The sequence below is a fragment of the Oncorhynchus kisutch genome, linkage group LG22, assembly GCF_002021735.2.
Source record: "Oncorhynchus kisutch isolate 150728-3 linkage group LG22, Okis_V2, whole genome shotgun sequence".
Classification (NCBI taxonomy): domain Eukaryota; kingdom Metazoa; phylum Chordata; class Actinopteri; order Salmoniformes; family Salmonidae; genus Oncorhynchus; species Oncorhynchus kisutch.
This window is the reverse complement of record NC_034195.2, coordinates 49,406,987-49,421,494: the sequence shown is the minus strand read 5'-3', so window position 1 is coordinate 49,421,494 and position 14,508 is coordinate 49,406,987. Positions and strand designations below refer to the sequence as shown.

Sequence of the window (14,508 nt, the reverse complement as noted above, 5' to 3'; positions counted from 1 at the left end):
GGTAAGTAAATGTGACAAGTTGAGACAATTGACATAGACAATGACAACTCTTTTGTAGATTTTGACTGTAAAATATATTTTACTGTATGTTACTGTTCTGTCATATCAACATTATGCCAATATGTTTTTATGCTTACATAAGGAACACTAGGCTCCAGATCCGACCCATAACACCACTCTTCAACAGGACCACTAGGCTCCAGATCTGACCCATAACACCGCTCTTCAACAGGAACACTAGGCTCCAGATCTGACCCATAACACCACTCTTCAACAGGACCACTAGGCTCCAGATCTGACCCATAACACCGCTCTTCAACAGGAACACTAGGCTCCAGATCTGACCCGTAACACCGCTCTTCAACAGGACCACTAGGCTCCAGATCTGACCCATAACACCACTCTTCAACAGGACCACTAGGCTCCAGATCTGACCCATAACACCACTCTTCAACAGGAACACTAGGCTCCAGATCTGACCCATAACACCGCTCTTCAACAGGACCACTAGGCTCCAGATCTGACCCATAACACCGCTCTTCAACAGGAACACTAGGCTCCAGATCTGACCCATAACACCGCTCTTCAACAGGAACACTAGGCTCCAGATCTGACCCATCACACCACTCTTCAACAGGAACACTAGGCTCCAGATCTGACCCATAACACCGCTCTTCAACAGGAATACTAGGCTCCAGATCTGACCCATAACACCGCTCTTCAACAGGAACACTAGGCTCCAGATCTGACCCATAACACCGCTCTTCAACAGGAACACTAGGCTCCAGATCTGACCCATCACACCACTCTTCAACAGGAACACTAGGCTCCAGATCTGACCCATCACACCACTCTTCAACAGGAACACTAGGCTCCAGATCTGACCCATCGCACCACTCTTCAACAGGAACACTAGGCTCCAGATCTGACCCATCACACCACTCTTCAACAGGAACACTAGGCTCCAGATCTGACCCATCACACCACTCTTCAAGAGGACCACTAGGCTCCAGATCTGACCCATCACACCACTCTTCAAGAGGACCACTAGGCTCCAGATCTGACCCATCACACCACTCTTCAACAGGACCACTAGGCTCCAGATCTGGCCCATCACACCACTCTTCAACAGGACCACTAGGCTCCAGATCTGACACATCACACCACTCTTCAACAGGACCACTAGGCTCCAGATCTGACCCATCACACCACTCTTCAACAGGACCACTAGGCTCCAGATCTGACCCATCACACCACTCTTCAAGAGGACCACTAGGCTCCAGATCTCCTTCTGTGCTCAAAGGTCCTTGATGAGGATCCACCCCCCATCACATCACTCTTATTAATCATTAATAAATATAGAACATTTGAACTTTATATACTCTGTGTCCCAGTATTTGTATGCATGTAATGTGTGTGGTTGAATTATGAAACATTACTGTATGCAGATGTCCAAAATGTTTGATGTAGATTTGTTTCTGCCACTGCTTGATCTATTTTAAATGTAAGAATACGTTGCAGATTTAAACTTGAATTGGTTACTATAGAAATAAATAGAAATGTAATTAACAATATTTTCAATATCAAACTTTATACTTTGCAATACTTTATAGAGTAGATAATACGCTGTAGTCAGGTAGTCGTTACCAGGTTATGATGAGGTCTTAACTATGACCACATAATATACAGGTCATGGTGGTGGTCAATATGGTGGTCAGAAAAATACGTATTCGGGTCAGTAAAAAAGTCGGGGGATAAAAACAGTTTGCGACCAGAATAAGACGTCATACGGGTGTCTTTTCAACCTGGTTTTGCCCACTGGTAATGTTGTCCAACATGTCCATTATCTGGAAAAACTACTGACCTCGATTGAGTGCAGTGATATACGAGACTGGGTCACTGTGCAACTTCGTGTCCCCCTGGCTTTGTTTGGGTCGGTGACCGTAGACTCCTTTCCGGGTATGATACAGACAACCGACGACCGGTCGAGCGACACTGGGAGGTACTCTGCTGACGCGGTGCAAGTTTTTCAGGAATAGTATCGCTGACATGATTTTAAATGAATAAAATAAGTTTAAAAAACGACGTAGCTAGTTAATCTAGACCGTTACACACACGACAGAGCAGCAGCCACACTGCTGTGATAGATAGGAGGTGGCACCATACTTCAAGCTGATTGGTTGAGCCGACGGCGTGTTTCGCGGAAGTGCAGAGGTTATATAGTTTAATGTTGAATCAACTAAGGTGCATGTGTAGCCAGCCTGTTGAATCAGATTGTAATGTACTTTCACGTTTATATCACGTATGATTGACGGTCCAGATGATTACAACAACAAGTGCCTCCATCAAACACGCACTTTTGGGTTTGGCCTCGTAAACCCATTTTGCCCTAGGCCACTACAGAGTGGTGAGGAGGAGTCTACCGTGTATTGATGACATCGACTTCACCATTCATTTTCTTTCATTCAGGTTCACTCAAACATTGTTTTAAACGTTGTTTTACTATTGACAGTTACAGCTGACTTCGGGTTTGCATATCGATTCGCTCTCCTCAAATAAAAGTAAATCAGATGTGTAATGTACGTACATGTTCTCACCTGGACTGCCTGAGGGTGGCGTTGTTACTATTTAGTAAGTGTTCATCTCTACTGGTACTTGACATCAGATAAACATTGTTATTTTAACCGTATCCCTGCCTCATTGTGCGATATATTATTGCATGGTGTCATAAGTAAAACAACATTTGAGCAAAAATTCAGCCTGTTTCTGGATTCAAACTCTCCAATTTTTCCCTCTAGGATCAGAGTAGTTGGTGGTATCATTTGCTCTGTTTCGTAATGTTGAGCTTTCCATAGTATTACTTTTTAAATGTAAGAATATGTTGCATATTTAAACTTTCATCGCCAGTGGCATCTCAGAAAATCAGAAAAGGGCCTGTAGCACTAAAATAAAAACTTGAAAAGGAACTTAACCACAAGGAAAAGATGGATGTCATCGTCAAGCAAACTGAGCCTAGTGGATGGCTAAACAGCTTGGGGACACGCGTGAAGCCAAACACAATGCGGGTATGCATGAAACCACAAGATCTAAACAAAGCCATCAAGAGAGAACGTAATCCTTTACGTACCATTGAAGAGGTAGTTGCTGAAATCCCGAACGCCAAGGTATTTTCAGTTGTTGATGCGAACCAAGGACGTTCTGCACGTTCAATACACCGTTTTGGAGGTATTCCTCAAGAGATTGTTGTTCGGAATCACGTCCGCTCCAGAGGTTTTTTCCAAAAGTGCTTCGCAGAGCATTTGAAAGGTCTGGAAGGTGTCTTAAACGTCATGGATGACATTATTGTCTGGGGTGATGACACAGAGCAACACGACCGGAGACTGAGACAGCTACTAGACATACTGAGGAGCATCAATTTGAAACTGAATAAGGGCAAGTGCAAAATCAGAATGACAGAAATCAGCTACACTGGACGTGTTATGAAAATGTCACGCCAGGGTAGGCCTACACGAAACACAGCCCTCATGTTAAGTGTTTCTAAAACTCCCTATGGGAAAAATGAATGGTGGAAAAACTATTGGAACTATTTCCCTGTTTGACCGTTGGTTTTATGGGTATTACGACAACTCCACTGTGGGGCTCTATAGGGAAATGAATGGAATGCCGAAAATAAGATATGTGTTAAACACAGGCTTAGGAGACCGTATGCGTTTTGTTATAGGTCTGTCAGATATTCTTCATCAGTTGACCTCACTTTCTGTGAATTTTGAATAATTTATGTAATCAGAAAAAAACACAAATGCTTCATAATTCATAAAGGTCATGTTAACTGACTGATATTATCTCATAGAACACAACTTATGAGATCTCCAAAGCCTGTATTAACCTCAGACCTTATGTTCGGCTTTTATCCCAAAATCCGATTCTTTCCGCATTCATTTTCCCAATAGGAATAGCTGAACGAACTGGAGGTAACTCATTTCCGGTTATTAGAACTACAAGCTGGCGAACTCTATTGAATTCTCCTCCTTCTCAAAACTCATTGGATGAGAAGTTCAGAGAAGCCGGACCTCTAGTTTTCTCATCCAATGGGTTTAGATAAGGAGGCGAGGATGCGAGGAGTCTGCAATTGAGATTCTTCCACAGACATGCACTAAGACCCAAATACACATTGCAGGATCTGACTAGATGGAGTAAAGCTATGACCGGAAGTTACTTGTCGTAGCAGGTTAGGCGAGCATTTTAACTAACCCTATCCTTAACATTAACCTAAGTCTCCTCCTAACCTGCTACGTTAATTTGCCTAACCTATATTATTAAGGGGGGGGGGGGGCAGCAGGAGAAAGAATGTTTATTATGGGAAGGGGGTGGAGGCTATTCAGCAGCCTGATGGTCTGAGGTAAGAAACATTTATTGGCCAGTCTTTTCTGATGATCTTCTTGGCCTTCCTGCGACACCTGGTGGTGGTGTCCTGTAGGACAGGCAGTGTGCACAAATGACGCGTTAGGCTGCACATATAGCCTTCAGTAATTTATTCAGCACCCTGAGGTTGACGAGTCGCTGTGTCTCGTTTAACCTACAGTCTGTAGCTGTCTGAGTTGAGCTATGGTTATTACCATTTTGAATCTCTCTTAACTTCCCTGTAGGCGATGATTGGTCAAATGCAGAGCTATGACGAGTAGGCCTAGTCTATAATGTATTTCCATATTTAAAATATAATTAAAGCGAAAGGAAATTCTGATCACAAATACATAGTGTAGCCTACATACATAATATCTTTCTGCAGTCCCCTATATAGGTTTTCTTCGAAGTAAAAGCTTCTAATCTTTGTCAAGTATTTCAATATCTAATCTAATAGGCATAGCATAACATATTTATCGGCATATGGTAGCCTAATCTTTGAGTAAAAGGGAAAACATAATTTAGGCCTACTTGTATGAGTTTTGTGACACCGCGAGCTCGTAGTCTAACTGTCCGCCAACGCAATTCTTCGGAAAAATCATAATCAATAATATAAACCCGAGGAACTGGGGTAAAGCAACGTTTTTTTCCCAATTAAAAAGTAACCCTAACTACCTAGACTAATTATTGTAGGCTATAATTTATTAAACTCCAATCATATATATTGATTTTATTCAGTTAAATTCTTCAATTCAGATGCGTCCCATTCCGTAGGTTCTAAAACACCCACAAGGTGTCCATCTCTCTGTCTCAGGTCCAGCATGGATAAATTGAGAGAGATTAAGACGTTTCTGACGGATGTCCTGTCAGCGGACCCCAGTCACATCCTTCAGCATGTAGACGAGCAGAAACTGGTGACTTTACACGAATACAGGAAGCTGCAAATAAATCTTCAGTAAATCAGCCCCGGAAGATTCTATCATCCGTTTGCTGGATACACACACCAGTAAGGATGGTGAGACCTGCAGTAAATTCCTGGCCCTGCTACAGCAGCCAGACATCAGAACACCTTTCCCCAGACTGAAGAAAAGCAAACGTTTGAGGTGTAATGCACTTCTTTCAAATCATGTTGCAGGTTTGTTTTAAAAAAAGTTGTGATTCAACTTTCAAATGTTGTCGTTAGATTATAAAACTGTATTATGCTCCAATTAAGAAATGATTTGTGCAGCATAGACAACAATCAACATACATACAAAAACGTATGTATGTTGATTGTTGTCTATGCTGCACAAATCATTTCTTAATTGGAGCATAATACAGTTTTCTAATCTAACGACAACAGCGACATAGCTCCGGCACCCAGCGACCCCATACGCTGTCCCAACCTCTTCCTCCACAGTCCACACCCCAGGTCCAACCATTTTAAAGCATACATTTCCATACTTTTTTCCACATACAGATTGAATCATGAACTATGTATGCTGTTAGTAGAATTGTACCTAAAAAATGTCTGACACCATTATTTTACCCTTGGAAGCCCCAATGAATAGACACCATTATCATTGAGGACAACTTTGGAAACAAGTGTTTTAATGTTTCAGTGTTATTCTCTGCAAATACACTGCACACCTTGCTGTATGATTTTAAACTAAATAAATTCATTTAAAATTTGTAAAGGGTTACACATCAAGTAACAAAATGTAAACTAGAGGACTCTTATTGGCCATTGACTAGAGTGAATCTATTGTACAGAACAGCCATAAGAATGTAAACTAGAGGACTCTTATTGGCCATTGACTAGAGTGAATCTATTGTACAGAACAGCCATAAGAATGTAAACTAGAGGACTCTTATTGGCCATTGACTAGAGTGAATCTATTGTACAGAACAGCCATAAGAATGTAAACTAGAGGACTCTTATTGGCCATTGACTAGAGTGAATCTATTGTACAGAACAGCCATAAGAATGTAAACTAGAGGACTCTTATTGGCCATTGACTAGAGTGAATCTATTGTACAGAACAGCCATAAGAATGTAAACTAGAGGACTCTTATTGGCCATTGACTAGAGTGAATCTATTGTACAGAACAGCCATAAGAATGTAAACTAGAGGACTCTTATTGGCCATTGACTAGAGTGAATCTATTGTACAGAACAGCCATAAGAATTTTGAGGCACAACCTTACAGATCAATATATGGTATCTGGGGGGGGGGGGGGGGGGGGGGGGGGTGACATGGTTATATTATTGTTCTTCTTGGATACATCTGTGGCGTTTCAGAGTTGAAGACGGGGGGGACCAGGGACAATCTTTTCAAGCAGTTCCACAGCAAGCGGACAGGCCGATGGACATTCTCATTTTGGAACCAGAGCAACGAAGACGTTTTTCAGGAGCCGAGAAGAAGGTAAATCAAACAGTATAATAAGCTTGATCGTGTCTGGTTTATAGTGTAATAAGCTTGATCGTGTCTGGTTTATAGTGTAATAAGCTTGATCGTGTCTGGTTTATAGTATAATAAGCTTGATCGTGTCTGGTTTATAGTGTAATAAGCTTGATCGTGTCTGGTTTATAGTGTAATAAGCTTGATCGTGTCTGGTTTATAGTGTAATAAGCTTGATCGTGTCTGGTTTATAGTGTAATAAGCTTGATCGTGTCTGGTTTATAGTATAATAAGCTTGATCGTGTCTGGTTTATAGTGTAATAAGCTTGATCGTGTCTGGTTTATAGTGTAATAAGCTTGATCGTGTCTGGTTTATAGTGTAATAAGCTTGATCGTGTCTGGTTTATAGTGTAATAAGCTTGATCGTGTCTGGTTGATAGTGTAATAAGCTTGATCGTGTCTGGTTGATAGTGTAATAAGCTTGATCGTGTCTGGTTGATAGTGTAATAAGCTTGATCGTGTCTGGTTGATAGTGTAATAAGCTTGATCGTGTCTGGTTGATAGTGTAATAAGCTTGATCGTGTCTGGTTTATAGTATAATAAGCTTGATCGTGTCTGGTTTATAGTGTAATAAGCTTGATCGTGTCTGGTTTATAGTGTAATAAGCTTGATCGTGTCTGGTTTATAGTGTAATAAGCTTGATCGTGTCTGGTTTATAGTGTAATAAGCTTGATCGTGTCTGGTTTATAGTGTAATAAGCTTGATCGTGTCTGGTTTATAGTGTAATAAGCTTGATCGTGTCTGGTTTATAGTGTAATAAGCTTGATCGTGTCTGGTTTATAGTGTAATAAGCTTGATCGTGTCTGGTTTATAGTGTAATAAGCTTGATCGTGTCTGGTTGATAGTGTAATAAGCTTGATCGTGTCTGGTTTATAGTGTAATAAGCTTGATCGTGTCTGGTTTATAGTGTAATAAGCTTGATCGTGTCTGGTTGATAGTGTAATAAGCTTGATCGTGTCTGGTTGATAGTGTAATAAGCTTGATCGTGTCTGGTTGATAGTGTCTGGTTTATAGTGTAATAAGCTTGATCGTGTCTGGTTTATAGTGTAATAAGCTTGATCGTGTCTGGTTTATAGTGTAATAAGCTTGATCGTGTCTGGTTTATAGTGTAATAAGCTTGATCGTGTCTGGTTTATAATGCTGGTGTAATATTGACTATCTTTATTCAGCTCTTTTTCCAGGTCTTCAGTTAAGCTGAAGGGAATCTCATTTGAGAAACTTGGCATAAACAAGTGCAAAGATGGCATAAAGTTCAGAAACAAATCCAAATGGACTTTCATGAAAGGCAAAAAGACTACAGAAGGTAGCAAATATAAGAAATATTTTTAATTAAAGATGTTAGACCTACTATGTTAGAACACGCTCTCTCACTGACAGTGTTGTGGAGTTCAATGTCCTGACCAAAGGGAATTAATTAATTACCTAGACTACATTATGGAAATACCTTGTTTAAAAATAAAAGTAGCCATTAGAGCGGCACCATGACAGCAATCACCATATCTAACCACTTACAGTAGGCCTACTGCAGCTCACAGGAAATTGAGTAGCTATAGATTGACTGTGTATTAAGCCTACAGTTTGTGAAATAACTATTCCAACAACATAGCATGTAGACTAGTGCCATCTACACATTGCATTGGGCAAAACCAGCGGTTTACCATTCATTGTTATTTTATTATTATATAACTTAACTTCTTAATGTTTACTTAGTAGCCAGTTCCACCACAAAGCAGCTAATTTACGTTCATGATACTATATAACCTATTAGTAACCGAATACAATCAGAATGTAATAAAAGTTTAGAAATGTATACTTTTAGACATTAACACCATTTGGTCCCATTTTTTTTTTTTTTGGCCCTGTGAAATGGCCACTTCAGTGTAGTCATCATGATCTACAATAACTTGTTTTAAAATAGTAATGTGGTCATCATGGGTACACAACACATGCCTGCCTCTGGGTGTTTCTGAGCATAGTCCAAAGGCGTAAACACAATAGCCTTGTCCAATAGTGTGTGGGCAAACGGTACATCAGTTGTTCATTGCCCTTTATTCAGTAGTACTTAAAAGCAGAGGTTCTTGCAGTTAAGTAGTTTGTAAACATCTTGAATACCAAGATATTTGGTGGCATCCTCAGACAATGGGAGTACTTCACCTGCAGGGCTTCTTTTTAAACAAAAAGAACACACAATCACTCACAGCCCCACAAATATGTTATGTCCATAGGCTACTGTATATTAATAATAATATAGCAGTAAACTCAAATGATTAAAAAATTAAAATTCAGCAAATGCTCAGAAACAAAATAAATAAGCAAAGAGAAGGACAATGGAAAGAAACAAGTTAGGAAGACAGACACTGGGGAGTTTGTAAATGTTGTCACGTCACTGGACAGGCACTGGGACTACACAACACACAGACACATTGAATATTAGGGAAAAATGGTTTAATTTGAGACAGAGGCAAAGAAACACACCACACATGAACAAACATTTACCAAATAAAACATTGACTGATTTCCAACTACACACCACTGCTTCTATGGGAAATTGAAATATCTACCAACAGGTAAAAGGAAAAAGCCCAGAAACTAAACAAATATTAAACTAAGACATTTATCTATCCATACAAGTTGTCTATAATAAGCCCAGATGGTCATTTATAATAACCATGTGGACAGAGCACAGCACTAACATGAAACTGACCACGATTTTAGAGGATCCCCACCAACCCCACCCACCCACCAATATAGAAACAATAACGAAGTGAGGAACATGTAGAAAGCAAGGTAATTAAATCAAAATTAAGGTTATTTATTTAAGAAAGAAAAAAAAACTTATTATCAGAAATGTTTTCACTGACAACCACCAAGAAGCCAAACTCAAGACTAGCACATTCAAGGCGAGGGCCTTAGAGAGGACAGACATTTTTTTTTTCAATATATATTTTTTTCTTTAATTATTTCCAATGTAAAAAAAGCTTCACTGGTACAAAATACATATGCACAACCAGTATTGTAGAAATTGGAAAGAGCCAGTTTGCCATTTTTTTTCAATTTTTTTTTCTTCAAATCCCACCCAAATTTCAAAAGTTTAATTAAAAACAAAATCACTACTGTAAATGTTTTACAGATCAACATGAAGATGGACCGCGACTTTGGCTTTTCTCAAGACAACAAACATCTATCAAATAATTTATGTGGAGAAGAACATGAAGTCCTATCAATTATTAAATCATCAGATAAGAGAGAGAAAAAAAAAACGGTAGAGAGAAAAAAAAAGATTTTTTTGACCATGACAATATCTAAGCGATGCAAAGCTACCACACTTTGTCAAACAGCACTTCAGAGTATGAGAATAGAAAAAATGGTGACCAGTGATAGATACCGAGAAAAGTCTCAAGGGGCACCCTATTCCCTACATAGTGCACTACTTTTGACCAGATTAATGGGCCCTGGTCAAAAGTAGTGTACTACGCAGGGAATAGGGTGACATTTGGAATTAGTCCTAAAAAAAATGGTTGTGACGGAAGCCCCCGAAGTGAGAGTTTCTAGTTCCTATACCCTGACCCATGTGTGATTTATATTGTGCTTATATTTCAACATTTACGGTAACACTTTACAATACAGTTGAATAACTACCCATTATAATCAATTAAAATATTTACTAACATTTGTTAACAGTTTGTTGTAGCCTACATACCAAATTGTTTAACAAACTGTTATATAGTCAATGTTAATAACGCGACACTACCCAGGTTTTGGTTAACGTGAAAAGGATTACTATTCTATAATCAAATCAATATACAGTAACTTTACCATTTGACCCGACAACTAGGCATTCATATTATAGCAATACATTGTCTGACTGTACCGCAAAGCACTCAACTTTGTCCACTCACTAACAGGATGATTTGTCTTCAAAAAAAAAAAAGTTTGGGTTGTTCAATGTATGATAATATTCACAAATTACTTGCCAATGTGTTAAAATTCAGTACAATCACGTACCAGTTCAAGCAATAACATCACAAAGTGGGAAACACATCAGCAGGTGATTTAGCCTTAATGACACACTGGTATGTATATTATAAGAAAAGCAAACTGAGCGTTCCTAACTGCAGTAATCCCTAGTCCCTAAACCATGGCCTAATAGCATCTGTGTAGGCAGTTTCTAGATATATGGCACTGAGTGTTGTATATTGGGATAGGAAAACTCACTGCAAAAAGCACATTCCCCATCTTATTCAACATCAAATAATGTTTATTAGTGGTACCTTGGTAGTTCTGGGAAGTGCCACCAACCCATGCTTCAAAAAAACAAAACAGATTTGCAAAATAAAATAAAAAGTTTACATTGCCTCCAATATTTCTGCTTATAAAACAGACAAAAAAACTAAAAAAAATCGCTACCATTCAACAACAAACACTTCAAAACTTCAAGTGCTGCTAGAACTTTCAAGCTAAAAAAAAAAACCAACAAACTAGTGCCATCTTGGGTGATTTGCAAGTAAAAAAATAAAATAACCAAAACTGAAAAATGCATTTTGTGGCTTGTTAATCCCAAGTCTGTTGAGAAAAGGACACCGTAGGCAGTGCTTGGCATCTTCCACACAGAGCTGAATCTCAAACACGAAGGACCCTGAGTTGACGACCCTTGTTCAGCGCCTTCTGGGTCGTATTCATAAAGCGCCGTAGAGTAGGTGTGCCGATTTAGGATCAGCTTTAGAGTTTGTATCATATAATGAATAAGATTACATGAACAGGTGGAACCTGATCCTAGACGCTTTGTGAATATGGGACCAGGTACGCATATTTTTGGGGGATCTTTTCTTTGGGGCGGAGAACAGCATTGCGGGGGGGGGGCTGGATGTAAATGATTTGCGCTGTCCCATCATCTCTGCAGTACAACTAACAGAAAGTAGGCTGGTCCATTATCAACCCAATAAAGACACTTCTGTTCTGAGTAGTAAACTTTATGCCGAAACATGGAATGCTTGTGTAAACCAACCCTTTTGGTGTGGGGGGAAAGGGGGGAAAGGGGTAGGTTCAACAGTGTTAACACAGATTCTGTGTGACTGGTTAAAATGAAAGGAATTTTCTATTTTTTTTTATGTTGGATTTCAACTATCTTATCACCAACAAATATGTTGTGTGTGTGTGTGTGTGTGTGTGTGAGATCTAATAAAAATTCCCCTGTGTGATTTCACGTTCAGGGGCTCCCAGTGTTCTTACTGTCACAGAACAAAGTGTGTGTTGAGAAATTGGGCACTCACATGAAAGCATATTGTAAGAAAGTTCCCCCAAAAAATTTAAAAATAAAACTGCGAGTTTGACACATGGGCACTTTAAACAAAAACACCCCGTCTGTCTTCTGTGGTAACAGACATTATCTTGCAATATGGAGGCATCCATAAGCAAAAACATCCATTTATGAAATCATCAACAAAAAATTCAAACAAAAAAATCTCAAGACCATAAGAATTTAACACTAAATTTAAACTATTTTCTGTTAATGTAGGAAAAAAAACTAATTTAGTCATATATATTCCCCAAGATGAGACAATGACAATCTACTTAACTGAAAAAAAGTTGCAGAGGTTAAAAATAGCAAATAACCCAGAAAGGAATTCTGACAACACGTGTAAGTATCAATTACATCACCGCTAGTAACGAGTTATTTTTTTTTTGAAAGGCTGTGTTGTTGACCCCCCCCATTTAAAAACATATACACTTAGACCCTAGATGACATTACAACATAATCTACAAAAAGAACCCCAAAGTTAACCTGGGTTTCTGTTTTACTTAGCTTTAAACTTCTATAGATTCAATGGTATAAAATATAGGTAATCTAAGTGTGCATTTAAACCACAGATTGTCTATTTGTGAATCATTTCTAAAAAAAGTTCAGACTCGTAGTAGGTAGTAATTTCCCCTAGTAGTGAAGAGCAAATCTACCTCCGTTGTGCCGTCAAATATTTTTGAAAAAAATTATAAAACAAAAATAGGCAAATACACAATCATTAAATGAAAGCCAAGAGTCTTTTTTTATATTTTTTTAAACAGCCTTGGTGACAATTGAAAATGTGAAAAACCTAACAGAGCACTGAGGGGCAATTCTGGTTGATATTCAGACTAGTTTTTATAAGTGTTGCGAGTCGAGTGGTCTTAGGGTGCGGTCTAAAATGGTACCCTGTTCCCTACATAGTGCACCAATTTTGACTAGAGCTCAAGGCCCGGGTAAAAAGTAGTGAACTTACATAGGAGACGGGGGTGCCATTTTGGACACAGCATTATTTTGTTGTTTCAGAAGCAGACATATTGCTAATGGCACAAAGTAGCACATCGCTGTGCTAGTCCCTGTATTCAAACTTTCAAGTGAACTTTATACTGAGAGAGAAGAGGTAAAAAAAAGAAACAAGCAACAGAAACAAGCAAATTACAAAACAACAAAAATAACAATCCCACAGGCTTTTAAAACAAGTTTTTTTTTTTTTTTGCGCATTTGCAGAAAATGTACAAAAACAAAGTTTTTTTTTAAATGAAATGAGCTCAGGTAAGATTTCACATTGATTTCGCTTGACCGACCTCCCCTCACATTTTATACAGGAACAAAGAAAAACGAAGTTGCATGCAAAAAAACAGCTATGTTTCCAAAATGGCAGCCTCTTCCCTATATAGTGCAGTAACTTGCACTGGTCAAAAAGGCTCTGGGTAGAAACAGTGCACCATATAGGGAGCAGGGTGCCATTTTGGATACACCCAATCATGTTGAGCTAAGGTCAAATGTCATAAGTCAAAGGTCAGCGGGGTGTGTGCCCAGGTAGCCTATTGGTCAGGCGAGCTTTAGAGACAATGGTGGGAGGATGAGGAGGAGTAGCCGGGAGGAAGAGGAGTTTGGAGTCGGTTTTCAACACCATGAGGACATGCTAGGCTAACGATGAGCAAACAGGCATGAAGATTTGTTCTAAAAAAGGAAGAAAAAACACAGAGGAGAGAAGAGAGGAGAGAGGAGAGAGAGGAGAGAGGTAGAGAGGAAAAGAGGAGAGAGAAAGAGAGGAGAGAGAAAGAGAGGAGAGAGAAAGAGAGGAGAGAGAGATGGAGAGAGGAGAGAGAGATGGAGAGAGGAGAGAGAGAGAGGAGAGAAAGAGAAGTTAGACAGAGCCACAGCACAATAACCTTTCAACCATGAGGCACAATCAACCAACTGCCAGTCACCACACATAACATCAGGAACAAGCTTTCCCTACACACAGAACAATACACAGGTTTGACACAGGAAATGACATCACTAGACGTATGGTAGACTAAGACATACACTGATCCATCTCCAACCAGTCAGTCCCTTTAGGGAAGACTGACAGATGGATGGAATGATTGGAAGAAGTTGAGAGAGAGGAGAGCAGAGGTAGCCCCAGCAGCTTGACATGGATTAGATTGAGAAAGAGAGAGAGAGAAAAAGATGGAAGCAGAGAGAGAACATAAAAGGGAGCTTCACATACAGATCAATGTGACAGAATGAAGACCAAGAGCTTTGACAGTAACAAGCGTGTCTGATCCTTAGTCGACCTGTATTTTAAACAAACAACTTTGTAGAGGTAATGAAATGGTATGGAAATAATTCAATCTGATGCTCCCACTTATCGCAGTCGACACAGAGGACCCCCTTGAA

At 39.4% G+C, this 14,508-nt stretch overlaps 2 protein-coding genes across 21 annotated transcripts in view; both read right to left on the bottom strand.

The window, feature by feature from the left end:
* LOC109867047 (probable 2-oxoglutarate dehydrogenase E1 component DHKTD1, mitochondrial) overlaps positions 1-3,360 on the bottom strand; it is a 35,515-nt gene extending 32,155 nt beyond the window's left edge. The window contains exon 1 of one of the 2 annotated variants that reach the window (XM_031801050.1): positions 3,128-3,360. Coding sequence is in view for 1 of the 2 variants with exons in the window: in XM_031801049.1 (XP_031656909.1) it covers positions 1,865-2,051 (187 nt within the window). In the remaining variant the exon portion in view is untranslated. Of the gene's footprint in view, positions 1-1,864; positions 2,173-3,127 lie in introns of those variants that run through there. The other variant, XM_031801049.1, reaches the window with a different exon arrangement.
* Positions 3,361-9,270: 5,910 nt separating this feature from the next.
* LOC109866901 (CUGBP Elav-like family member 2) overlaps positions 9,271-14,508 on the bottom strand; it is a 51,624-nt gene continuing 46,386 nt past the window's right edge. For all 19 annotated transcript variants that reach the window (XM_031801037.1, XM_031801039.1, XM_020455786.2 and 16 more), the window contains exon 14: positions 9,271-13,803. The gene's annotated coding sequence lies outside the window, so the exon portion shown is untranslated. The remainder of the gene's footprint in view (positions 13,804-14,508) is intronic.